Raw genomic sequence first — 26,612 nt, 5'->3', positions numbered from 1 at the left:
GTGTTGTTCACCACGGATTCATGTCCTTCTGTTATTTAAGTCTCTCTGTGATTTTTGGTTCTTTTCATATGACGGATTTCTCATAGTTTGAAGCATAACAATTCCTTGAAGTATTCTCTGTGTCTTATACAAATGTCAGTATAATAATTACAGTTTCTCTGAGAAGCTTTTCTCAAGATCTGATGTTTCAGTCACATCACAGGTTCAAAAGGCCAATATGAAACTTCAGTTTGGACTTATTTATTTCTGCAGCGATGCCTGATTTTCTCATTCCTTCTGACTGACTACTGCACCTGCATCTCAGTAGTTCTGTCCCTTTGTTGTATAACACTCTTTCGTTTTCTGTGTGTCTTTAGCTGTCCATTCGTGCGCCATCAGCAACGGGGGATGTGAACACTATTGTGTGCAGCAGTCTGCTGCTCATTTTCGGTGCCGCTGCAAGCCAAATTACATCCTGGCAGAGGATGGCAAGCATTGCAAACGTGAGTGCCCATGTTTTTAGAGTAAAGAAACACTAAATAAACTTGAACACTATACAAAACAAGGAATTATGAACGCGTGGGTGATTAGGGAAAGTACTTTGGAAAGTTATGAAGGTGTGAGTCTGACATTTGAGCATAACATTAAAAACACATTGTCTGCATCTGCTGCCAATTGTAATTATCTCACAGGATGTCTGTGCAGGAATATGATTAGCTGTCATTTATGGGATAAGACATTAAATTGGAATGAGTCACACCAGTCTTCTTCATTCGTTTTCTTTACTCAAATTAATGTTTTGATGCCCTTGCTTCTTTTAATCTCCCCAATCTTTGAGGCAGTGCAGTCACGTTTGGTTCACTGGAGATGGCAAATTATACATATATTTTAAATTACTGTCTTTCAAATGCTTTTACTTTGTAATTGTTGGCTGTGAACGTCTCTCATCCCAGATGCCAGACAGGCTTACACAAGTTAGACACACATACAACTATGCAGAGAGAACAATAAAGGGATGAGGTGGAGGTGCATGGTGGATTTAAAGCTTTACACAAGATGTAGTCAGTTTAACGCCTGAAGCACCATGTCGCTTTATGTTGATGAGCGCGTGCTTCTTGTTTTACAGTGCAGAATCCCTGTGCAGATCAGAATGGAGGCTGTATGCACGAGTGTCGGCCTGATGGTGGCAAGGCTCACTGTGACTGCAAAGTTGGCTACATCTTGGCTGAGGATGGGAAAACCTGTGAAGGTAAATCCTCCAGTAACAGCGATGTGTGTTAGCGATGCTACTGTGATGTAGCTCGGGGTATCGATTGATAAAGATGAAGATGAAGTTATTAAAAAAAGAAAAAAAAAAAGAACTGTGGCTTTTAAGATATAGAAAAATAAATAACTTATAAATGAAAAGAAGATGGAGAATATGGAAGCCATTGTTTCAGTGTCAGTATCAGCCAACACTCAAATGTGTAAATGTAATAGTAAATGTTTATATATCAAGACATGGATTTGATTAGCGACCAGGCTCTTGAAAATGAATCTTTGGTCACCAGAGGACCATCTTCCTCAATTCTGTCTTTTTTAATCCATTTTTTTCCCCACAAGATATTGATGAGTGTGAGACAGAAGAGGCCGACTGTGCCCATGGCTGCCACAACACACTGGGCTCGTACGCCTGTGTTTGCAACAGTGCCTATGAGCTGGGATCTGATGGAAAACAGTGTTACAGTCAGTTTAAATCCTCCTACCTAAATGTTTTTACATCCATACTTTATCTATTTAGCTCCATTTACTCACACATGTTCTGATCTCACTGTGGCCCGAAGGGATCGAGATGGAGATCGTGAACAGCTGTGAAAACAACAATGGTGGATGTTCGCATCACTGCCAGCATTCAACCAGCGGGCCAGTCTGCAGCTGTAACCGTGGTTACAGGCTAGATGATGACCTTAAAACCTGTGTTGGTAAGACACTGTGATGCACTTATACTGACATAAACACATATTTACAACAGTACATGCATTAAATCAGCTCTTACAGCAAAAGGCCACGAACTACTTATTGAATTATTAGTAATTATGTAAAAGTGTATTTGTAAATAGGTGTTTATTGGATAAGTGTACCAATACATGTAAATAAATAAATGCCTGTCTTCACAATTCACTACTTCTATATCGCATTAATGAGTTCACAGTTACTGTGTTGCATTTTGGTCACAGCTGTTGTCTGTATCTGGTATTCAGTCTGATTTTGGTCTTAAAATAATTCTCGTCCGTTGTTGTTAAGCTGTTTTTTACACACGTTTTTAACATTTTCTGATGCATGCCAAAGTTTGAAGGGTAAAGAGTGAGAAGAAAATAGAGAAGTTCATTATCATCCTTAAACTGGAACTTTACACCTTAATTAACCATTAAACCTGCACAGTTTATGTCTTATAAACATTTTCTCTCGGTGAGCAGGGAATCGCATCACTTCACTTAATCATGAATTTTGTCTTCCTGCAGATGTCGATGAGTGTGGAGAGCAGAGCTCATGTTGTGAGCAGGACTGCACCAACTACCCCGGGGGTTATGAATGCTACTGTTCAGCAGGATACAGACTCAGCTCTGACGGGTGTAGCTGCGATGGTTCGTTTCAGCCTGAGTCAAAATATGTTATTCGCTTTTTTGATGCTGATTTAGCAGAGTTCTTGTTTGACTCACACAGTGGTGTCTTTGTTTTGGCTGAGTTTCACTTGGTTAAGTTGCTTATGGCTTTTCCTCTCTTCTGCGCTGCGTCTGTGTTGTTTAGATATAGACGAGTGTCTGGCTGCTAATGGCGGTTGTGATCACACATGCCAGAACAGCGCCGGTTCCTTCCAGTGTTTCTGCCGCCGGGGTTTCCGTCTGGACGAGGACCGGCAATCCTGCATCCGTGAGTATCAGCAATCATGTTTAAGAGAGCGGGTGAGCGGGAATCACACCAGAAACATTCCAGTGGAAAACCTGGCAAACTATCTGCCTCCAAAAAAACCCTCTGTGTACCAAGTCATTTAGACAGGGTCTTTAAAGAGGTGTTGACACGTAAAGTAGGAAAATGTGATCCATATGCTGTTGAAGTGTGAAGCAGGTACTTCTCACTGTCGAACAAAGTTTTGATTTGCGGAAATGGGATTTCTGAGCCAGCCTAAAATTTGTCAAATTTGAATTTGACGCGGACAGTAATATTGTCATGAACTCACAGTTTCAAGAAAAAAAAAAACAAAACGAAATATCCGAAAGCACACTTAAAATTTATTGTAAAGTAACTTAAAAGTTTCCCTGTGGAGTGATCCAACAAACATACCGGATGCTTTTCTTTTGTCATAAAACATTTGCAAGGCTGATGTTTTGGATAAGTTTCACTCCTACAATGTGCACTTGTATATTTACTACCAATTTATTTCTTCCCTGCCGTTACTGGCACTTAACTTGGTATCTTGACCTGCATGTCAGTAAAATATTTAAATAAGAGCCAGCATGTGTGACAAACACACTGGGGGCTTATTCATTTAAAAAACAAAAAACAAAAAAAACAATAAAATGCTTGTGTTGCATTGCATTCATGCACAATCATACCATCACACACACACTAATTAGAGCGGTTTTAAAACAAGCAATCTTATTCAGTTTGTGCATTTTGTGTGTGCATGTTTTTTAATCTGTTCAACACATGCTGTATACACATATTGGGTGATTTCCCATTTTTCCTCTCACTGCAGCTCTTGAAGATGCGATAGAGGCCCTCTCCAGCGGCGGTGCCATCGAGCTGCCTCTTGTTCGGCCCCAGCTCACCTTGCTGCAGGACTACAGCCAACCCCTGGAGCGCTATGACGACTATGAAGATGACGAGGGGGAGCTGAGGGCTGAGAGTAACCTGGCAGAGAAATTTGGTGAGTTTCCTCCCAAACCATTAATGTCTCATTAACATTAACAGGAAACCTGTATCTGATTACCCGGCTCCCGTGAAGCTGTCTGACAGGCTCATTTAGTGAAGGCAGGAACAGCCACACGGTGGGGGTTAATTACTTTGCTTCATGCTTCCAGACGTACATCGTAATAAACCACCGCACTTTCTCTAGAAGGAATGCTGAAGCTTATGAGGCCTGGCAGCTGGTCAGAAGCAGGAAGTCGGTGGCTCTGTTTTGTGTCGCCTGGACTTGATAAAAGCCATTGTTGAAAATTCAATCTAACTTCCCTGAAATTTGACAGACTATCACCTACATACAGATTCCAGTGTATTTAAATGTGCAGTGTTGCAATCCCAGTAGAGTCCTTTCCATTTAAACATATTCATGGTTTGCAGTTTTTTGTGTTTATGATGGTTAAATGGTACATGTAGTAAATACACTGCTTGCATTTTAATAGTCCTGAGTGTGAACACACAGTAGCTGGTTTCCGGAGTTAAAAGTCCTCATTGATTATTTTGTTTTCAGTGTGTTTGGATGACACCTTCGGCAACGACTGCAGTTTGACATGTGACGACTGTTCTAATGGAGGAAAATGCAATCTGTGGAAAAATGGCTGCGATTGCCCCGATGGGTGGACAGGCGTCGTCTGCAATCAGAGTGAGGATTGACTCAACTCACACAAAAACCTATGTGTCACTGCTGCTGAGTTTTTAGTGATAAACCACTTTTATGTTTCAATTTTACAGCTTGCCCTGAGGGATATTTTGGTAAAAACTGCTCCTTCTCCTGTAAATGTAAAAATGGGGCCAGTTGTGATCCTGTCAGTGGAACCTGCCGCTGTCCTCCTGGTGTCAGTGGAGATTTGTGCCAAGATGGTGAGTTGCCTCCTTCTACTTCAACACTTTTATATCTTAGGTTTCACCGAAAACAGTTTTTGTTCTAAGATATGATCTAGTTATTATTATTATTATTATTATTATTATTATTATTATTATTGAGGGTGAAGTTGCTATCTGAGTTTTCCTGAGAAGTATTTTTGTGTCCAGGCTGTCCTAAAGGTTTTTATGGGAAGCAGTGCAACAAGAAGTGTAACTGTGCCAACAACGGACGCTGCCATCGAACCTATGGAGCCTGTCTGTGCGATCCTGGACTCTATGGGCGCTTCTGTCACCTTCGTGAGTACCACTGCTTGCACATCACCAGCTTCTCATCCTCTTGTGCCAAGAGACGCAATTTATAAAAACAAAACCTCTCACAGTCACTGCAGGTTTTTCTAGCACCACATAAATCCACATTCAGTAAAGCATACCTATAAATACTCATCTTGTGCCTATAAATTTAATGTCATATCAAATAGTCTCCTCTACTTCATTTTCACCTTCAGCATGTCCTAAGTGGACGTTTGGACCCGGCTGCTCCGAGGAGTGTCAGTGTGACCAGCAAAAAACTTTGGAATGTCATCGTCGCCATGGCACCTGTGTTTGTAAACCTGGTTACCAGGGAAACACCTGCAAGGAAGGTGAGGTTTTTTTATTTTTTATTTTATAACTTGCAACCTTGACATTTAGCTGTTCCGAATGGCCAAACTCAAAGGCAGAGGGAAAAGCTGGCAGACATAAGGAGGGAACTTGATGTCTTCATTTCTGTTTGGGTGTAATGGTGCTCATTTTCTGTCTCGTGGGTGATATTCAAGTCATTGCAAGTCAATGCTCTTATGTTCATATAGACGGTGAGAAATAAGAAATAGCAATAATCCTGTCAAAAATGACAAAGAGATTTCTAATCCCTGGCTCCTCGCTCTCCTCCAATCATTGCATGAAGTGGGTGTGAAAGCTGGATCTTCAGTTTTGGAAAATTACAGCAATAGTCAAACACAGACTTCCCTAATTTGACATAGGAAAAAATGTGGGTGTTTTCAAAGTAATCCAACCGTCCAATAAACAGTTCTGAAAGTGGATACTTAAGTTTCAGCTAATTTGACTTGCTTTCTCAAATAATTAGTGAAAAATGTACAACATGAGTCACTCAGTCAAGTACTGTCTTCATTGATATATGCACTAACAAAGAAACCATTTAACTGAACCACTTAATAAATGTAAGGATAGGAGGGGGATTTCCATGATCTCCAATAACAGTGCTCCGTCTTCTCTCAAGAGTGCAAACCAGGTACTTATGGAGCCGGCTGCGAGAAGAAGTGTGTCTGTCCGCCGGGAGTGTCATGTGATCATGTGACTGGAGATTGCCAGAGAAAATGCCCTCCTGGTCGACACGGGGAGAACTGCGATCAGGGTAGATGACTGTGTAGACAGCTTGCTTTTGCATACATGAACGTTTATTTGTGTTAGTGTCTGAGACCAATACTTCCTGCATGTCCTGCGTCAGACTGTCCAGAGGGAAGGTTTGGCATCGGCTGCGTCCGTCCTTGTAACTGTACCGGTGCCCCATGTGACAAAGTGACGGGACAGTGCCAGTGTCCAGCGGGAACATCAGGAAAGCACTGTGAGAACTGTAAGTCCGGCAGTAGAGAAAAAAAAATAAGCAATTTAACACGACAAGATGAGTAACAGTGTTCATGATCAATCTTTCTCAGTGTGTCCGGAGGGTTTCTGGGGTCCAGGCTGCGCTGAAACCTGCCCAGCTTGTGAGAATGGCGGTGTGTGTGATAAACACAACGGGTCGTGTAGCTGTCCACCAGGACTGATGGGAAGGCTCTGCCAAAACTGTGAGTAACAGCAGTGTACTTTTTTTTGGGAGGGTTTCCATAGCAACAGGCATCAAACAGTCAACCAGATGAGGAGGATGGCAGCGCTGTGGAGATCGGACGTGGTGCAGGATGTGAAACGAAGCAGCATACAAGAAGACAAAGGAGTAGTTTTCCTAGATTTCCAAGATCATTAGCTAAAATCCTCCAGACATATTTCCACTGGAAAGAAAAACAATATAATTCATCTTTACCAACCACTGGCACATCAAGAATCACTCCACGGCTGAATCCAGTGCAGAAACTGCCATGGGAACTTGGTGTGCTTCTAATGCAGTCTGGTCGAGTGGGTTATGGTAGATTAGTGTTGATGTTTGAAGTATTTTTTTCCCCTTTTTCCTTGTGCAGCTTGCCCTAGTGGACGTTTTGGACAAGGATGCCAAATGAAATGTGTATGTGAGAACAATGCTCGCTGTGACCCAGTGAGTGGGCGGTGTACCTGTGCTCCTGGTTGGACTGGACACAACTGCAGGAAAGGTAACAGTAATAATAAGAAGAGCACAAGCTATCACTGCAGAGTCAACCTTGCATTTACAATTAAAGATTATACTTGATGTAATCCGACCCCTCGGTGTGTAGCTTGTGATGCAGGACACTGGGGAGCTGACTGTGCAGAAAGCTGCGACTGCAGAAATGGAGACGGCAGCTGTGACGCTGTTACTGGCCAGTGCAACTGTGAAGCTGGTTTCACTGGAACACACTGCCATCAGAGTATGTTGTTATCTGCTTGTGTCCCATGTGACAAAGAGGTTCATTCTGTTTTGATGTTTTTACATAGTCTTGCCTTCTTTCAAGTTTTATTCAGAGCTGTGTCAGATTAAAAACCGTGATTGTGAAAGAACAAAATAATACTATCTATCAACATTATTTTGGTTTGAAATAACGGTGTGAGGACTGAGATGTCAGTAATAAAGAAGGATTAATTGTTCCTTCACGGCTTTTAGAAAAAAAGAAATAATCTTGGTAGAAATTGGAAATTGATTTGATTTTCAGTCCGTTCATTTATTAGCTGTCACGCTTTCCTGCCGCCGAAAGGCACCAGAGCCAAGCGTATTAGAATCACTATCCATTGAAGCTATTTTATTTAATTTACGAATTTATTATGATTGCACGGCACCTTTTCATTGTTCTGCAACTGAGGTATTGTGTGTGTGATACTCTCTCAGAGTGCCCAGCAGGTATGTTTGGTCTCGGTTGTCGTCATCGGTGTCAGTGTGACAACAAGGCGTTGTGTGACCATGTGAGTGGAGCTTGTACCTGCCTGGTCGGATGGACAGGGACCTTTTGCGAGAAACGTAAGACAGGCTCCTTGATCACGAAGCCAAACTCACCCGCTGAATATGTTAGCGAGTAACTGGTGGTCTTTATGTTTGCGTGTGTCTTTTACAGCGTGTCCTCAAGGTTTCTACGGTCTGGACTGCCAGGAGAAGTGTTTGTGTCTGAACGGTGGCAGCTGTGATCACGTCAGCGGTGTTTGTTCCTGTCCTGCTGGCTGGATCGGCCCGCACTGCAACCTCAGTGAGTGACAAGTTATGGTATCAACAGGTGCAGTCTGATTGTTTGCAGCAGGACATTTCTGCAGCAGCAGCAACAAAGCAGTGAGAACGTCTTTCAAACGCTGCCTCACAGTAGAACAAAAACATGCTTGGTGTGAGAGTTATTCGGGAAAGCCCAGTCATACATGAGAAAGTACCAACTTGATGTTCCCCATGCTGAAGCCTGTATTACTTACACCAGACACTGGAATTTCCACTTTTGATCTGCAGAGTTCATCAGGAGGTAATGATATTATTTGTCTCTCCTCTGGCAGCGTGCCCAGCTGGGTTCTATGGGGAAGATTGTAACCAAACCTGTAGCTGCCGTAACGATGGCATCTGCCACCCGGCCAGTGGGCAGTGTGTGTGCACGCCAGGCTGGACCGGACCCAACTGCACAGAAGGTGAGTTTACACAACAGAGAGAAATGATCGTCTATACGACGAGGTAAAGACGAGGTCACCTGATTGTTTTTTTTTGTTTGTTTTTTTTGTGTGTGTGTTTTTCTCCCAGAATGCCCTTCAGGATTTTACGGCGCAGACTGTCGCCAGCGCTGCTTGTGCCAGAACGGAGCCACCTGTAACAAGACCAACGGAAAATGTACATGTGCCAGCGGATGGACGGGAACGGCCTGTGAACTGGGTAAGACTCAGGGATAAAAGTCTCTGTATAAACCACCGCTAAACCACCTTAAAATGGAGCAAGGAAAAACTCTTAATTTATTACAACTTGGAACATTGTTTGTACATTTGGACGTCATTTATAATAACACTGTGCTGAGAAAATTAATCTGCTGACATACGTGTAAAATCCAAGGAGGTTTAGCTTGTTTAAACTGGTACAGTGTTTTATTTTAAGGTAGAACTCAATGTGAACACACACAGAATGTTTCAAATAAGGATTTTTATAGGAAAACCATCTGCATGTCCAGCTGCAGCAAGCAGCAGAGGAAAGTCAACCAGCAGAGCGTGGCTTTAATGGGATATACTGTAATGTAAGGTGATATGTTGATACTGCAGGAATGTGATGATTTATCCTGCTATAGATTTTAGGTAATACTGTCCAACTCTGTAAACTCAGCCTCATCTTTTTCAAACCATCCTATTAAACCACAAAGACTTTATGTCGGTTGCTCTGGACAGACATGCAGAAGAATAACATCACCTGAACCCCAAGGTAAACATTAAAGACTGTGGCCTGTGGTTGTTTTACTGTGCTCAGGAAATACATCAGTCTGAGTTTAATTTGCTGCCTGAGCTCATTTGTTTTTGCCTGAAGTCTGGTTATTTGCTGGCAATAAGTTGGTTGTGCACCACAGACGAGTCTACTCTGTAAAAGTCTTGGTCGACCTGGCTATGACATTCCAGCTCCTTCTCCCTCTGAGCGCCACATCACACACTATCCTCCCTCTGTGCCAGTTACAACCTTTCCCCCGGCCTGCCGTGCCATGCCCGGCCCCCTCTTCGTGCTCAGGAAACCTCTAATTCTGTCACTGGAATGGCTTTAGCCTCCAAACTCTGTGACCGCTACCTCCGATTGCCAACTCAATAAACGGTCCAACTATAAATTATTGGAAAGAAAAAAAAGGAGTGTATTGCTCTCCTCAGCAGAAATATGACAGAGCGAGTTTCCCAGTTGTATGTTGTTCACATCATGAAGTCTCTGTTTCCTTTCCCTTGTCCTCTCTCTCATGTGTTTCTGCTTGTGCACGCTGGATGTTTACACAGAGTGTGTCGCCGGTCGATTCGGGGCAGACTGCCAGCGGCAGTGTGAATGTGAGAACGGCGGCCAGTGTGACAGACAGACCGGACGCTGCAGCTGCAGCACCGGCTGGATTGGAGAGCTCTGTGAGAAAGGTGAGCCAGTGAGTCAAATTTAATTCAGCTACAGAGGCCTCATGGCAGATGGTGTACTGTGGAAACTCTACAGCCACAATGGCAGTTCTATGTATTTGTGTTAACCATAATGTCTACTGTACGCCTTTCTCTGCCCAGCGTGTGAAGCAGGCCTGTTTGGTGCAGGCTGCGCAGAGCGATGTCAGTGTGTGCACGGGGCTTCATGTCACCATGTCACTGGAGAGTGCCAGTGTCTGCCGGGATGGAGAGGAAAACTCTGTGATAAAGGTACAAACCTGTAGTTAAAGGGACTCTAGCACCTCCTGGTGGACGGAGTAGGTCCTGTTCTCTCAATAATGAACCTGTTCAAACCTCTACATTAATGTCCAGGACTGAAGAAACCATATTAAAAAATATTTTAAATAAAACTCTTTTACTCATTTCAATTAATAGTTACTTAATATTATATGTAACACATGGTATTTGATATTATTTATTTTCTCTAAATTATACCTCTACTACTGATCCCTCTTTCCATAAAAATAGAAGTTTTTCCTTACCTGTGAATTTAGTATCTAGGAATAATTTTTATTAAATATGTGGTACAGGACAAATAAATGAATGTCCGTTACATTCAAGCTCATGTCAAACAAGCTGACACGATGCTAATCAAGATAATCTGTGCCAGGTAAATCTCTCTCTATGTATGGCAGGATAGCAGAATTATAAATCCGGTGTCTGTAGTGAGATTCCTACGCTTCCAGGTCTGAAGAGGAAAGAAACCGTAGCAATGTAGACGGAGTAGCCTGTAACATCTAGGAGCGTGGTGAGAGTTACTAATGTAACTCAGGTTCTATGAATTCACTGACTCAGGAAAAGTTTCTGATAATCCAGATTAAAAAGGAACTCTGGGTTCAGATGAAGGATTACAGTCAGATTACGGCAAGGGCAAACACTGTTCTCATTGGAATGGCTTTTAGTCTTTGGATAGTGCTGTAGATTGTAGGCGTACATCATACTCATGTGTGGACAGTGTTTGAGTGTCAGTAGTTTGTAGTTTTTTTTTACAGTTACACCTGAAAGGTATAGGGAAGAAATACACTTCAGGGAACATTGTTTAACGTTTACATTTATTTCTGTCGGATTAAAGCTACGGAAGTAAAAACTAGGTTGTTACTGAGATCAGAGTTATTGACCTGTGAGGTATAAATGAGGGATGCTCAGAGCTAATTATCACTCATTGTTTCCTTCCCGCATCCTTCAGCGTGTTTGCCGGGTACATATGGAAAGGGCTGCATGCAGCGCTGCAGCTGTGCACAGGGAACATCCTGCCATCACGTCTCTGGAGAGTGCGGCTGTCCTCCTGGGTTCACTGGCAACGGCTGTGAACAGAGTGAGTTCAGTAAAACTCTAACTCCTCCCTGCGTTATAAAATCATTCATTCAGTAATAAAGCACTGATTTCTGGTGCATCTGAACACGGTGTGTTTCCTTCTGTCAGCTTGTCTCCCAGGAACATTTGGGCAAAACTGCAATCAGGTGTGCCAGTGCTCAGAGACGAACCAGCTCTGCCACCCGGTGTCTGGGTCTTGTTACTGCGCTCCAGGCTTCCACGGCCCCAGATGTGACAAAAGTAAAAACAAAGAAGCCCTGACATAAACACTACACTGAGGAAATAAATAAAAACAAATGACATGGTTAAACTCTTCCTTGTTCATTTACAGTCTGTGAGGACGGTCGCTATGGTCCAAACTGTGAAAGAGAGTGTCAGTGTGAAAACGGAGGGAGGTGTAATCCTTCCACCGGAGCCTGTGGATGTCCAGCAGGATTTATAGGAGCACGCTGCAACATCAGTGAGTCCTTCTTCAAGCTTTGACGATGATGGTAATTTTAGAGGGTTCACTGATGAGTGTGTGTCTCTGTTGTGACAGCGTGTCCGACTGGACGCTACGGCGTCGACTGCGTCCGGGTGGCTCTGTGTGGAGACGGAGCCCAGAATGACCCGGTCACCGGTCGGTGTGTGTGCAAGGCTGGACGCAGAGGAGAGGACTGTGGAAACGGTGAGCTCTCATTACCACCGATACATGTTTGCTGTGTTTGACAGCCGTCTCAGTTTTCATCTGTGACTTGTGCGAGTTTCTGAACAGCGTCAGATGTCTGAAATGGGGCCCTGTGACCATTACAAAGTCTAGACTCCTCCACAGCTCTCCATTAGTGTCACGGAGACGGTGCTTTCTCTGATGGATTATCTCAGTCAGCCAATTTTCATGTCCCCTGTAAGCTGTTTTTCATATTGTATAAGAATGAAGGGCAGCAAACTGCTTTTCTTCTTCCCTGATGTTTTAAAGTGGACTACAAGTTGAACAGCGCGAAGACTTGATTTAAACTTTTTTTTTTTTATTAATATTTAAGCTTCTAAAGTACATTCACATGTCTGGCTGTTTCCCTCAGTTTAATTAGAGCGTGTGTGTGTGTGTGTGTGTGTCTTGCCTCAGGCTGCCCTCCAGGCTGGTTCGGGGCAGACTGTGTCCAGCGCTGTAACTGCAGTAATGGAGGAGTGTGCGACTCTGTGACCGGCAACTGTACCTGCGGTCTGGGCTGGACCGGTTCACACTGCAACAGAGGTGACGACACAGGATCTCTACGATCTACTGCAGGATGTTGAGTCTAAGCAAAATGAAGTCAGGAGATTGATTCTTTGTCTCGTTGTTTTGTTCTTCTTGTCCCAGAATGTCCCGCGGGCAGATTTGGTGCCAACTGCCAGCTGAAATGTAACTGTCAAAATAACGGCACTTGTGACAGAGTGATGGGGACGTGTCAGTGCGGTCCGGGCTACTACGGACATGTGTGTGAACACGGTGAGGGCTGCACACATAAAAACACACACTAAGAACGAGGGAAGTGTCTTCAAGGATAAATAAATAGCTTTTAGATCAACACCAACAACGCTGCATAGTCAGACCCTGCAGACCTCCACAGATTTACCCACTGTTCTCTAATTATGGCGAACATGAACACTACAGCAACATCTCCCTCTGTAAATACCACTCATCAATATTTTATTGAACGTAGTAAAGACTGTGCAAGGTGGAAAAAAAAACTCTAGACGGATGATTTAACAGCTGAAGACGACTGACGTTTATCTTTCATGTCGACTCTGGACTGAGACCAAATCTTTCTATATTTGATCGTTAAAAGAAAACTTGATTTCACAAGATGTAGAGAACCTGATAAATCATTTCTGGTGCTATGAATGAAACACAGCGTTTCGTCCCTTTTTGAGTCAGTTCAGCTGAAAATGATCAATATCAACTTGGAACTTGTTTATGTTTCCAGTAAGTTTGGTCTTTTCAGTGGATTGTTTTGACAGAAGAATAATTATGGGAGCCAACATTTCACCTTTAAAGGATGAAATGACATTACTATGATACACATGACGGCTAAAACTGTGTGGCTGTTACAAGGTTGAATTGTAGTTACCCTCATAACCCTCAGTTCTTACATATTATACAAGAAAACAAGAATATTTTAAATTGCATAAATTAGTAACAACCAATTCTACATTTGCGTGTGAACTAAAATGCATTGAGTGAGAATGTGTGAATTTCTTCCTTACATGACAGAAACCTCTGGTTCATAGTCATTTATTAATCGAGCAGAACATTCCCCAAACACATCCGTGACTGTACCGACCTTCCTACCTTCAAATCTCTGACAAAAACACACCTTTTTAAAATAGCTTTTAATGTTTAGCTCAGTTTGTGTTTTTGATGTTATATTTCACATTGTTTTGCTAATTTGATGTTCTTTTTATGTAAAGTGTCTTTGAGTATCTTGAAAAGCGCTTTTAAATAAAATGTATTATTATTATTATTAAAGGTCGACATTAAACCTCCTTTAATTCCCCCGTTAGCCTGCCCTCCCGGTCTCCACGGCCCCCTGTGTCAGCTGCAGTGTGACTGCATGAACGGGGCCTCCTGCCACCCTGCGTCAGGCCAGTGCGTCTGTCCTCCAGGATACCACGGAGCCCGCTGCCACAGAGGTCAGTCACATCTAATTAAATAACAGGGTCACTGGCATGTCTAATTTATTCATGTTGACTATGATACCCTCGTCCCCGTCCATCTGTCAGTGTGCGAACAGAGTCGATACGGTCAAGGCTGCGCCAAGGTGTGCGACTGCGAAGACGACGCTCCATGTGATCCTGCGACGGGACGATGTCTCTGCTCCTCAGGGAAGACCGGACCCAAATGTGACATCGGTACAAACTTCAGTCATTGGTCACACATCAGTGAAACAAAGGAACCAGAAACAACCTCAGATGAAGACAAGTTGTTTAAATGTTTAATGAATGAACTCGAGTTTGAATCATCGACCTGATGTAGAAGTTGTCCAGCTGCTCTGTTAACAGTGCGCTCACCTTCCTCTGTGTTTTGTGTCAGACTGCAGAGCCGATCGTTACGGCCCAGACTGCTCCGAGACCTGCGAGTGTGAGAACGGTGCTCAGTGTGACCGGCGCAACGGCCGCTGCAGCTGCCCGCACAGCTGGATCGGACTCTCCTGTCAGGAAGGTACGGTAATGACCAACACTCATGTCCACATGGCTGGCGGGAGACGGTCGTTTGCTCGCTCTTGAGTCAGAACAGATGTGACATGTCGCTGACTCGGTGAAATGGGAGTAAACAACTAAGTGCTGACAGTGTTCAGTGACTGTGTCTGTGTGAGGCAGAACTGCAGACGCTGCACTTCACTTTGGTCTCCTCTTTTTTTTTTTGTTCTGATCAAATATGAATGTTGTGTGTTTGCTGAGCTGGACTCACAGCTCTTTGTGTTTGTTTCCTCAGGTGGACCTCCGCTCCTCACGTATGGAAGCAGCACAGGAGACTCACAACACGACAACTCGTTATAGCAGCACCACCACCAGACTGGAAAACTCCAACTGGGACAGAGGTTTTTACTCAAGTGACTCAAGTGAGTGAAAACTTAAAGAGAGGAAGCTGTAGCAGCTGGAAGATTGATGGAAATAGACTCTCTGATGAGAACTGCAGTTCCATATTTGATCCCAGCTGGATGATATCATTTCTTTTTTTTGTGCCAAAGTGCCCTTTTTGAACCGTTGGAGTCGGTGTCATCAGCTGCCCGCCACCGATAGATGCTGATTTTTAAAGTGGAACATGAAACTCCTTTAATCATCAGGATAAGATTTTCTCCTCAAAACCTCCAATCAGAGTGCAGCATCAGGAGATTCACTGCACATTTAGTGATCTGTGTTTAATATTTCTGCGCTCAAAAATCTGCAGGTACTGTATATAAAATAAGAAACCAGCGACAATACTGAATATGTTCCAACCTCTGACTGGTTTTCCATTATGATGAAGTTGTTTTTCAGTATGAAGTATGGCCCTCAGTCCAGTGGTGCTTTACTGCTCAGTGCATCAAAGATTATAATATCGCACTAAAGCACATTCCTCACTACGCCTTGATGGGCAGCTGGAATTTTACAGTTCAGTTGTCTAAATGTTTTCTTTTGACTTGAGTTTTTTATAATTGTATAAATTGCTTCATATTTATATTTTGCACGGTTGTATACATTTCAATAAACGGCATCTTTGTTTTTTTTTTTTTTTACTGGATAAAAGAGACTTTACAGCTCTGACACATCCAGCAAACACCACGAATAAAGACCCAGAACAAGGCATTAAAAAATAAAAATAAAATAAAGGACAGACGCAGACGGGTTTTGTTTTCCATTCTTATTTTTATCATGATTTCATTTTCATTGAAGATTGAAGCTGTACATCCTGTCTAAATTTCAGATTCAAGCACAGTGCAGATAGCAACGCCTGCAAAAGAAAAAGAAACCGAAAAGAGAAAAGGCAGAGGTGATCACAACCAGAAATATATATATCTACAAAGGTCAACGTATGTACAGGAGACACCGGGCTCTCACTACGTCGTCTTCAGAGTGAATTCAGTGCACCGCTGCGTTCGAGCACTCGTGATGCATACACAACACAAAAGATTGCTTCTGTTTGTCAGTCTTGAAATCAACACAATACTGATTAATGCAGCATGATGGAAAAAAAAATAAAATAAAAACTGTTCTTTTAATTCTCTCTACTGCATTAAAGACTAAAACGTAAAAAATATACTCTCTGTATAACCTAGAACCTTCTGTAAAGCTCTATCAATCTGTGGGTCTGTTTCATTTCTAAAATGTAAGAACGGCAAATGCGATGAAACAAGAACCTCTTAAAGCATTAATACACTCCTACACAGGTGAGGGCATCACACAACGTTGCGTTATTTCTACTGTCAGCACGGTGAGAAATAACACTGACGCTCAAACAAAACGCACAACGATACAATTCACAGGAAGAGTTCATCAGCTGAAATGGGCTCATTGGAGCCAAGACTTAAATAAGAAGATTGATACCACTCTCACATCTGTCTGCTGAACACAGCGTTAAAGCCAGCAGCTGGCTACGTTAGCTACGTTAGCTTAGCATCAAGACTGGAAACGGGCAAATCTGGCTGTTTAAAGGAAACACAATCAGCCTATCAGCACCTCGATAGCTCACCAATTAATGCCTCATTATGTCTTTTGTTAAATCGTTGACAACCTCCAACTTTATGGTGGGTTATGAGCAGGTATTGTTTAAGTGTTTCCTTCCACCAAATGAAGGTGATATTTACTCAAATGTAATTTGTAAGTCCTGCATAGATACAAACAAAGATGAGATCAGAACAAAGTTATGTAAACTGTTGCAGAACATGGTAGAGTCCCTTAATTTAAAGGGCCAGTATGTGGGGTTTAGTGCCATCTAGTGGTACGATGGCAGACTGCAACCAAATGAATACTACTGTAGAAATATGGTGGCACAACATATGTAAAGTAGAGCTCAATCTAAGCTAACGAATACACAACATTTCCACTTCTGCCAATACACCCCTATACATTCAACATACTAGAAACCTGCTCTTTATCTGGGAAGCCTCAGCACATCCACAACTATTAAAGCTTAGTGAATGGTTAGGCATCAGAGATAACTGAGGTTGAGGTCGTGTTAAGCACAGAAAATAAAAAGACTGGTTAGGGTTGGGAATACTTTAGGAGGAAATAGACTTGGGCACAGTAGGCGTCTATTTCCTGGCTGGGACCGGTGACTTCCTGGAGTCTCTGCTAGTTTCCTGGCATATGACCCGGTAAATAACAAAGCTGTAAAACAGTGAATAGTTGCAAACGGCTGGTCTAAAATGAGATAAAATGTCACAGATCTGACAGAGCTGAGTACTCAAGGGTCAGAACATCAATATTTTGTTGGTGTTTTCAAGTTTTAATATGGCCTCTAGCGTTTACAGTTTCGTCTGTGTGGATTTAACAATCTATAAGGTGTTAATTAGCGAGCGTCAGAGATGCAGGCAGGTGGATAGTGTTTCCTTAGGGCAGGGGTAAATGAACCGCTTCCCTTTGTTTCTTTTTGCTAAGCCGACTTATTGATTATAGATGCGAGTGTGGTGTCAGTCTTCTCAGATAACTTTCAGCCAATAAGTCTATTTCCCCCCAACTTCTCCTTTACGACTCAGACTTATTTTCCGCTCCCTACAGATGAAAATATTAAGACACTCCACAAACTCCACAGACTAATAAACTAAACGTTCTTTCTTTTTGTTCTTCTGAGACAAGAGCATCGGCCTGCGCTGGTTTTTATTTACTCAGACGTACAAGACGCAGCAAACCAAACCTATAAAGGGGTCAACTAATACGACGTGTCCCCCCGTCCCCACACAGACACAAAATCAACAGCAGATCACTTTGCTGTTAAAAACTAAAAATCACCTAGTAGTACTGACGCAGACTAAAAGTCCTCCACACGGTGACATTCACTATGAGTATCCCCTCCAGCTGAGAAGCTCTCATTCACGTCATTCACACTAATACAGTTTTCTAATCTGCACTTGTTTTTATCTGCTAAGAATCAACAGTTTATCAGCTGTTAGTAAAGATTAGTCATCTACATGTGTTAGTTAAGCTGAGAAGCGCCCCCTAGCTTGTCCCACAGGTACTGTAGGCTGGGCGAAGAGGGTCCATGCTTGGAGGATGTGTCACATGCTATCCACTTGTGCTTTAATCACAGTAAGAGAGCACCCGAAGGACAAAGAATGATAAAGGGCGGCGTCAAAATGTCTGCAGTAATACTCGTGACATGTCTCAGTTCGTCTGCCGCCTCAAACTAACCTTACCAATCCTAAAGCACTTAGCTGCACTATGCATTCTGTATATGAAGGAGATATTTGTTTACTAGTATAACAGCTTGGTCAAGTAAAGATATATATGGAGTCAAGTCCATACCATAGAGAGATAACAAGCTGGACAGCACATGCGTCAACATGATTTCTATAATCTTGCAGGAAGTGAGACTGAAACGCTGGGGTATGTGTCTAAGAGATGAAGAAGAAGAAGAAGAAGATCTTTGGCTCAAGCCACGCTAAAAACATCACTGGTCCTCCCCAGTGTCCACACATGAAAGAAAGACAGACGACTAAATACAACCTCCCAACCATGTGCAAGCCAACACACGACTGAAACCACCTGCTCCGTTCCCTGAGCTGCTGCCACTCACTGATTAACTGGACACGCGACTCCTTCCTCACAGTTAGGGAGCAACAAACACAACTTTGACCAGGCGGCGTTCCCGTTTACTCTGGGGACGCGTGACCAGTCGGCCAAAGAGGCAGCTGTCGAGCTCCTCGTCTACACCAAAAGCCCAAAGCACAGTTTGATGCATCTGTAAATAAGGCAAAACAGTTGAACAGAATTTGAGCAAGGAGAGGGTGAGATGGAGAGCCAGCACTGATGTGAGCGCTCCTACAGCGGCCGGGTAACACAGTGAAGCAGGGCGCTGCATTTGATTTAACACGACTGCTGGGGATAAGTAGACTGCTCATCTCTTCAGTGGCAGACAAGTTGCCCAGACACATCAGCCTAAGCTCCTAAGCTCCATCATGGCGGACGGTTCAGTGGTCGGGGTGGAGGAGCTTCTCCTGCAGAGGGCAGTCACTCCCCCTCGTCCTCTCAGTCCAGTTGAAATCAGGACTTTGAAGCTGGAGCGTCGGAGCATTAGGCTGGACAATCGCACTGCCAGTGAAGACACAGAGGGAGGACGAAGAGAGGGAATTATCAGGAGGCGATGTGATTCTAGTGCAATGGCTGTGAGATAAGATTATTATAATACCCATTCTCTCCCCTCCAACAGCTTTACTGACAGTACTAAAGTGCTGATTGTTAAAGCCCACGAGAAGGCTCTGGTAACGTTGACAACACAAAACTTTTCTTTCAGAGAAACACTGACGGACTTGTACAGTACACAGGTGTTTGTAAACAGAACGTCTGAGGAACAAATGCATGGCTATGGTACATGTGCAACAGTAGCTCTCTGATATTCATACAGTGTGAACTTCATCTTCCTTTTAGTTGCATTCAGTTTTAGAAAAAGAGCAAAAAAGAAAAAAGAGTGAACCAATCTGGCTGCCAAGCAAGCGTGTGCTTATTTTTTAAAAAGGTAATTCTTCTCTATGGTTTTAAAATACGTTCAGCTGAATTGAATGAATAACTGATTTAAGTATGAGCGCATATCTATAACCTCGTCTCATCTTTCTTTCTCGATCCCATCCTTCCCTGTGGAGGTGACTGACTATTTTTCCCCCCCTTTTCTTATCTTATCCCTGTAACTCTAAATGAGGTGCCCCTGGGTGGCCTTGGTGTGGCCAGACTCATGCGCCAGGGTCTCACTCAGTAAAAGCTCAAGCAAACAGAGGATCAGGCAAAGGTGGGGCACTGCGGCTGCAGGCCGGGTGCAGCCCTGCCGGGCGGGGCCGTGCCGCCCGTTAGGAGCGGTAGTCCTTTTTACTGTACGGCTTGTTCCCCAGGATGCTGTCCACCTCATGTGTTATGGACGACGACAACTTTGGAAGAACCTGCGACAGGAGAGAGACACACAGGGTGAATATCCAGGAGGATTTAGTGTCACGATCATTTATTTATTTTTTGTTCAACAGTCCTTTAGGTAAAATCAGAAGAATCTGTTGCAGTTTCACATCACAACCTCTAGATGGTGCTGAAGAGCGATTTAACAACATCCTCCTCATCACTGTATTAAAGAAGTGGATGTAACCACCTTGTAAAACTGTTCTGAAGCTTTTCGTTGTCTTCGTTTGTGTTTTGTTTGGAGCCCATGTGGTAGCAACTTGTCAATCACGTGTATTTTAACTTGTACTCTATACATTTTGCATTTTTTTTGCATCCAGTGGAGTCGCCCCCTGCTGGACATTAAAATAAATGCAAGTTTAAGGCGTGCTTCTTAAGCTAACATTAACTTCTTTTACACATCATATAGTAACTATCAGTACAGAGGGACCACAACACTGAGATAATAAAGAAGAAGTATTTTATTTTTTATTTTTTAGAAGATCTGCAGCTCATTTGTTTCATTTTTGTCCAGTGTGCGGAAACGACTGCAGAAAACCTACTCGTTACACAGCAGGAAACACTCTGTGTGTTATATTACTATGTTTTACAGTGTTTGAATATTATTACTGATGCATTAAGTTGCATCACTATTTCTGTTGAGAGGGAGTTAATATTAATTCTTTGTTATATTGTTGGGTGGTTTCATCTACAGTTTTAATTTGCAGTAAAAAGGCACATTATTTCCATTTAAATGTAGTGAAATAGAATAATAGAAGAGCAACAATCAAGTGCAGCACCTTTTAAATGACATTATTTAGTAAAGTCCTGTGGATAATGAAGAGTTATCTTTGGATGCAAATACTCAAATCTGTGTTCTGCAAAATGACAAATTGTTTCATCTCACTACCATTAAATTAAACAGGAACTATTCCCATGTAGTGAATATTAAAGGTTATTTGCTCACAAATGTTAAATTATGAATTAATTTCATGTGAGAAATAAAAACTCTTTCCAGTGAAGAGCTGCGTCAGCCTGTTTCAGGCTCTGTGATATAAAATTGTGGTGAAAAGAAAACTGCAGAGCCCTTGGGAAATGTGAGCATAGCATTTCAAAATATCAAATGCACTAAGTGCGAGCAGACACACCGGAGCGTACGCAAAGCATCCGAATAGAGGAGATGCTCTTTACTGCACGCCAGACATAATGTGAGGAGAGAACCCCCCACCGGTCTGAAAACCCCATTAAAGAGTGCATCTTATCAGGAGAGGAAGAAGAGGCCGTAAGCCTGTCTCCGGCGCCCCCGGCAACTGAGACTCTGACCTTATTAACTCGGTACAGTAAAGCACCCAAGCGTGCAGCAGCAAACTGCCCGAGAGGCCGAGCTGTACCCAGGAGAGGAGGCTGCTGCTGCTGCTGTGGACTTTAAGGCACGAACGCGAGCCTGTCACAAGTTAAGCTTCTGATTTTCTCTGCGGGAGAAAAAAAACACACACTCACCTGAATCGCTCCTATGTTTTCCATCAGCTGGTCGGTGTTGGACGCCCCTAAAAGGACAGAGCTCACCCCCTCGTTCCGTAGGCACCACGCTGCAGGAGACCAGTAAACAGCGATGACACCCCCACCATGACTAAACACACACACACACTCGGACAACTTCGCTGATTCACACAAACTGCACATCACACATTTGATTTTTATACGTGTCAAACGACAAGAAAAGTCCTGATAAAACTAATTAATTATGATTCAATATAGCTTAAAACCTCACTCTCACCACACACTGTATCACAATGCACATACATTTAATTCTGTTCTTTTTTTCTGGAGGTAGTGTGAGACCAGGGGTTGGTGTTGTGACTCATCTTTCTACCCGTCCGACTTTAAACAGGTTAGTTTTCCTTGTCAATGTCGCCTTAGTGCTCGCTCTGGGAGGACTTCAAGAGTTTGGGTTCTTCAGAGCACCTTGAGACAATTGGGATTATCACTAGCACTATATAAATCTAATGTTTTTTAAATAAGTGTTTTTGACGTAGCTTAATCCTGATCGGACGCAGAACAGAAACGTTGTTCATAACTACGTATAAAACGTGTACAAATGTACTTGGATTTCAGCGCAGCACAGGAAACCGGCCTTTTTTTTATGATTGCTCTTGGAAAAAAAGAACAAAAAACACGGCTGCTTGGTGTGCCATTATAATTGTGTGCCGCATTACGCAACACAACTGCATGCTCTCGCAATGGAGGAAAATACACTTGTAAGCAGATTACAGCATAAAAGGCTGGAGGATGTTAAAAATAGTGGGATTCACATTCTACACAAACCTTCCACCAATATAAGAATATGGCCACAAAAAGAAGAGGAAGAAGAAGGAGGAGGAGGAGGAGGAGGAGAGGTCTTCCTGTGGACTGACGCAGGACCTTCCCTGTGGCCGCTGAGACTTCTACCAACATCTGTTATCTCTGTTCTCCTGCTCCCAGTCTAATCCCTGAATTCACCTCCTGCTCCAGGAGCGACTGCCTCTTCACTAATATATAGTTTTAATTCAATACTGGGGTGCCACAGTGATGTAGGGGACTACACGGTGCATATAAATCTCCTGTGCTGCCTTCAGGAGCGCTGAAAGGATTTATGGTAATTGGGAGAGTTGAGGGTTTCCACTAATGGGCCGTGAAACCTAATCTATGACACCGTATTACTGCGGGAGTGAAAAATCTGCTGTGATCTGCGCTCAGACGAGAGGCCGACCTCCAGATTTATTCTCTGCGTCCCTCACGTCCGGCACTTTAACAGTCATTGCAGGACTGTGTGCGTCTTCGGGGTTTGCACATTCTCACTTTCCTGCTTGGCAGTGAATCAATAACAGTCACCCACTGGATTTATGTCTGGGATGCCGACAATGCTGACACTGGAAACTGTTAAATACATGTAAACACCAGGGAAAACCTCCGACCTGCAAATACAAACATATTCTGTGAACATAATCACAGCATCACTGTGCTGATGGTTTCATGTTTAGAGGAGATATTGTGTGTTCTTAGACCTTTTTAATGTTTAATTTCTCAGTGTCCTCCCTATATTATTTTTCTAATTTCTGTTTTTTTTCTTTTAAACCACAGCAGTTACAACACAAACACAAAAGTGACAACACAACACACCAACAGTCAAACCAGAGCGGTGCTGACCTCGGCCCGTCCGAGGCAGAGGGACGGACAGACAGACAGAAAGAGAGAGAGCGGCAGAGTGTATCTGCGTACCGATGGCGAGTTGGGGCAGAGTGCAGCCCAGCCGCTCCGCGATTGCCTGCAGCTCTTTCAACTTCGCCTGCTGACGCCGGCCCTCCTCGCTCAAGATCTTGTCCTTCAACCACTGGTAGCCCTGTCGAAAACACAGCACACCTGCTCAAAAACACAGCCCTGCTCACACCGCTGCGCCGCAGCTCCTGTGTCACCAGGGCCTGTTTTTAAACACGTGACTCTGTCTCCTGCTGCCAACACCTCCAGCCAGGGAAACACAGCTCCGTCTGAATATTCATTTCATTATGTCATAATTAGAAAGTTACAAAAAAAAAATAGCTATTTAAATAGACCATCTGAGTCACAAAGTAATATTTATATCCAGCTGTCAGAGCTAAATAATATCAACGGTGCTATTAGTAACACATTAGAACCAGAGAGATTAATCACGGAGTTAAAGAGCCAAAAAACATCCACAGGCAACACTGAGCCAAACAGGAAGCAACACATTCCACACAAGTCATCAAAGGTACAACACCAACACGGAGAGCTAGCTTCATGAACCAGTGGACATCTAATCAACTGACACACAATCCACAGAAACACAACATGCCACTCCACCACAGAGGGACAGAACATTGAACTGAGTCAGCTGCTAGCTTATATGTGTTGAGTTGGACTGGAAAACTATTACAACACTGCAATCTGACATGATGGATAGTGTGTGATTACTAAGTAATACTGTTCCTTCTCTTCATTAATGTTCAATTAAAATAGTCATTTTGTTTCCGTACCTAAGAGATCTCAGATAACTTCATGATTACCCCACCAGTTTAATTATTTAGTTTCCATAGTTGGTGTTCTCAATTAGATCTGTTAGTAAGCACCCATGCTGTGCTGTTACTGTCCCCTGTGTGCTTCTTGTGCTCATGTGCGTACACTAAAATGCAATAAGCAGCGTCAACAGCGCTGCTTGTGAAAAGGTGCACAGTGCGTGGCGTCAACATGGCACTTAAAACACACAGGTGAACGGTATGTGGTGCGCACAGAGTTACAGAACCTAAAAAGACACAAACACACGATAAACAAACAACCGGTGCGCCAGCAGGCAAACACAGAACAGTGACAGTGGCACGCACAGACGACCGAATCAAGACAGGGAACAGCGAGCCAGGGGTGTCTACCTTCAGAGAAGCCCGAGAGTAGGGAGGGACCCTGCCGTCGTATTTCCCTGAGATGATCCCACATGCCAGTGGAGACCACGTCATGGCCCCCACACCTGAGAACAGAAATATGTGATCATCGAAATCCACACTGAAAGACGGAGCGGGAGTAGAGCTGAGGTAGACAGCCAGCACCCTGAGAAGGCACTCACCTGTTATTCAAAGCTGTGGTATTTATGAATACCAGTATAATAATATAATTTGAAACGAAATAAAAATCCACTTGTACAGTTTTCATAAAGGAGAAAATTGGCTTTAGACTTAAAAAAAAAAGCTGTAAACTTGTTTATTTCTGCTCTTACAGGGGAACTCCGGCGCAAAATGAACCTGGGGTTAATAACACATGTGTACCGAGTTCGACCGTTCTCTGGTATTTGTTTTCATGTATTTGTTTTGTTAGTCAAATGTGACCAGTTTTCTTGCAAACCGCTATTTAGCGTATAACGCTAGCCTTCGGGGCACACCGACACATAAAAAGAAATCGCTATTTCTATACCACTAACAAGGCTCACAATATCACCACACTTACACGGTAGCATAACTAGGGTCTCTACATGTAAACCGAAGCATTGAGAACTTTGCAAGTATACAGGCAGTTTATTAAAAAAGGAATACAGTACCGTTCGCGTCCGGCTCGCTTATCCAGGCGGGCGCCATCTTGGGGAAACTGAAGTGTCTGTTGCCGGAAGAAAGCACTGAGAGCACTGAACGAAGAGAGTTCAGTTTCCCCAAGATGGCGCCCGCCTGGATATGCGAGCCGGACGCGAACGGTACTGTGTTCCTTTTTTAATAAACTGCCTGTATACTTGCAAAGTTCTCAATGCTTCGGTTTACATGTAGAGACCCTAGTTATGTAAGTGTGGTGATATTGTGAGCCTTGTTAGTGGTATAGAAATAGCGATTTCTTTTTATGTGTAGGTGTGCCCCGAAGGCTAGCGTTATACGCTAAATAGCGGTTTGCAAGAAAACTGGTCACATTTGACTAACAAAACAAATACATGAAAACAAATACCAGAGAACGGTCGAACTCGGTACACATGTGTTATTAACCCCAGGTTCATTTTGCGCCGGAGTTCCCCTTTAAGTTGGATATTTGGAGCCAGCCCCAAGTGGCCATTTGTGGAACTGCAGTTTTAGTCCTTCTGCGTTAGATTCATTTTTCAGCCCTGGGAGTTAAAGTTTTGTGACAACACATACAAGACCTGATCCAGCTACAGTGTGAACAAGCTCACTTTAGATGGACGGTGATACATCTATTAAACATGTTAAAAAAGCAGAAAGGATCTGTGTAGTTTCACCACAACATAAAAATATATATAAAAATATCCCATATATGGGATGTTCTCTTTCTTTACATCAAACCTGTGACCCTGAACTTCAAGTTTGTGTGTCCACGTGTCAAATGTCACCCAGGATCTATTGTATAAAGCTCTGTGTTATATTATTTGTCTGTGCTCACCTATCTTATGGAAAAGCTCAGGAAGCTGCACCTCCACTTTCTCTCTCTGGAACATGTGGTACTCAGCCTGCTCACAGATGGGAGGAATCTGGTTGAACTGTCGTGCCACTGAGTACGCTTCCTACAGGGGAACACAGGCGAACACAATCAGTATTAAAAACAGTATGAGGAACAGAAACAGATGAGCTTGTGATCACATTATTTTGGACAGTTATTACGCAGCCACGTCGTCTCACCATTATTTCCATCGGGCTCCAGCGGGATGTTCCCCAGTACATGGCCATGCCTTGGTTTATCACATGGGTCATTGCTCGAACCGTCTCTGCAGACAATAAATATACATAAATGTTAAAATCAGCATCACCCTGTAGGGTTTTCTGCAGCACATTATACAGCAAGTAATGCCCTGGGAGGCTACTGTATGTGTCTCTGCTTGTCCTTAAACCGTATAAAAGATGCATTTGTTATCATCTGCAATCCAAATTGGCCGGGGCCATTCAGGAGAGAAGTGGAAAAGCTGATTATGTTAATCAGAGCGGTGAGTGATTCATTCTGATGAGGGTGACATATATTCATAACGGGGCACACTTGACTGACATCAACGTAAAAATTCACAAGAATCTGTTTTTTTATGAGTCCTCAGCTACAGATTATGTATTTTAGGCAGTGAGGGTTAAAAATAGGGATTTTTT

The 26,612-nt window shown here is 43.1% G+C and overlaps 2 protein-coding genes across 6 annotated transcripts in view; one reads left to right on the top strand and one right to left on the bottom strand.

Annotated features, from left to right (window-relative positions):
- The window catches only part of megf6b (multiple EGF-like-domains 6b), a 51,256-nt gene extending 35,493 nt beyond the window's left edge, over positions 1-15,763 (top strand). For all 3 annotated transcript variants that reach the window (XM_084543883.1, XM_084543882.1, XM_084543881.1), the window contains 32 exons: positions 357-482; positions 1,106-1,228; positions 1,582-1,704; positions 1,803-1,940; positions 2,481-2,603; positions 2,767-2,889; positions 3,716-3,886; positions 4,430-4,561; positions 4,651-4,779; positions 4,951-5,079; positions 5,289-5,423; positions 6,059-6,193; positions 6,287-6,412; positions 6,495-6,626; positions 7,014-7,142; positions 7,245-7,376; positions 7,832-7,960; positions 8,055-8,183; positions 8,476-8,604; positions 8,714-8,842; positions 9,928-10,056; positions 10,195-10,323; positions 11,300-11,428; positions 11,536-11,667; positions 11,759-11,887; positions 11,966-12,094; positions 12,530-12,658; positions 12,764-12,892; positions 13,948-14,076; positions 14,167-14,295; positions 14,477-14,605; positions 14,879-15,763. In XM_084543883.1, coding sequence (XP_084400009.1) covers positions 357-482; positions 1,106-1,228; positions 1,582-1,704; positions 1,803-1,940; positions 2,481-2,603; positions 2,767-2,889; positions 3,716-3,886; positions 4,430-4,561; positions 4,651-4,779; positions 4,951-5,079; positions 5,289-5,423; positions 6,059-6,193; positions 6,287-6,412; positions 6,495-6,626; positions 7,014-7,142; positions 7,245-7,376; positions 7,832-7,960; positions 8,055-8,183; positions 8,476-8,604; positions 8,714-8,842; positions 9,928-10,056; positions 10,195-10,323; positions 11,300-11,428; positions 11,536-11,667; positions 11,759-11,887; positions 11,966-12,094; positions 12,530-12,658; positions 12,764-12,892; positions 13,948-14,076; positions 14,167-14,295; positions 14,477-14,605; positions 14,879-14,943 — 4,109 coding nt within the window. In that variant the 3' untranslated portion in view covers positions 14,944-15,763. The remainder of the gene's footprint in view (positions 1-356; positions 483-1,105; positions 1,229-1,581; positions 1,705-1,802; positions 1,941-2,480; positions 2,604-2,766; positions 2,890-3,715; positions 3,887-4,429; positions 4,562-4,650; positions 4,780-4,950; positions 5,080-5,288; positions 5,424-6,058; positions 6,194-6,286; positions 6,413-6,494; positions 6,627-7,013; positions 7,143-7,244; positions 7,377-7,831; positions 7,961-8,054; positions 8,184-8,475; positions 8,605-8,713; positions 8,843-9,927; positions 10,057-10,194; positions 10,324-11,299; positions 11,429-11,535; positions 11,668-11,758; positions 11,888-11,965; positions 12,095-12,529; positions 12,659-12,763; positions 12,893-13,947; positions 14,077-14,166; positions 14,296-14,476; positions 14,606-14,878) is intronic.
- Positions 15,764-15,863: 100 nt separating this feature from the next.
- Positions 15,864-26,612, bottom strand: part of kcnab2a (potassium voltage-gated channel subfamily A regulatory beta subunit 2a) — a gene marked incomplete at its 5' end in the record, with an annotated part of 49,444 nt that continues 38,695 nt past the window's right edge. For all 3 annotated transcript variants that reach the window (XM_084543891.1, XM_084543889.1, XM_084543890.1), the window contains 6 exons: positions 15,864-20,012; positions 21,502-21,590; positions 23,260-23,380; positions 24,423-24,517; positions 25,921-26,041; positions 26,157-26,242. In XM_084543891.1, coding sequence (XP_084400017.1) covers positions 19,923-20,012; positions 21,502-21,590; positions 23,260-23,380; positions 24,423-24,517; positions 25,921-26,041; positions 26,157-26,242 — 602 coding nt within the window. In that variant the 3' untranslated portion in view covers positions 15,864-19,922. The remainder of the gene's footprint in view (positions 20,013-21,501; positions 21,591-23,259; positions 23,381-24,422; positions 24,518-25,920; positions 26,042-26,156; positions 26,243-26,612) is intronic.

Source organism: Chelon labrosus, assembly GCF_963514085.1.
Source record: "Chelon labrosus genome assembly, chromosome: 4".
NCBI lineage: Eukaryota > Metazoa > Chordata > Actinopteri > Mugiliformes > Mugilidae > Chelon > Chelon labrosus.
Note: the sequence above shows the minus strand (reverse complement) of the source record. Positions and strands in the feature narration are given on the sequence as shown.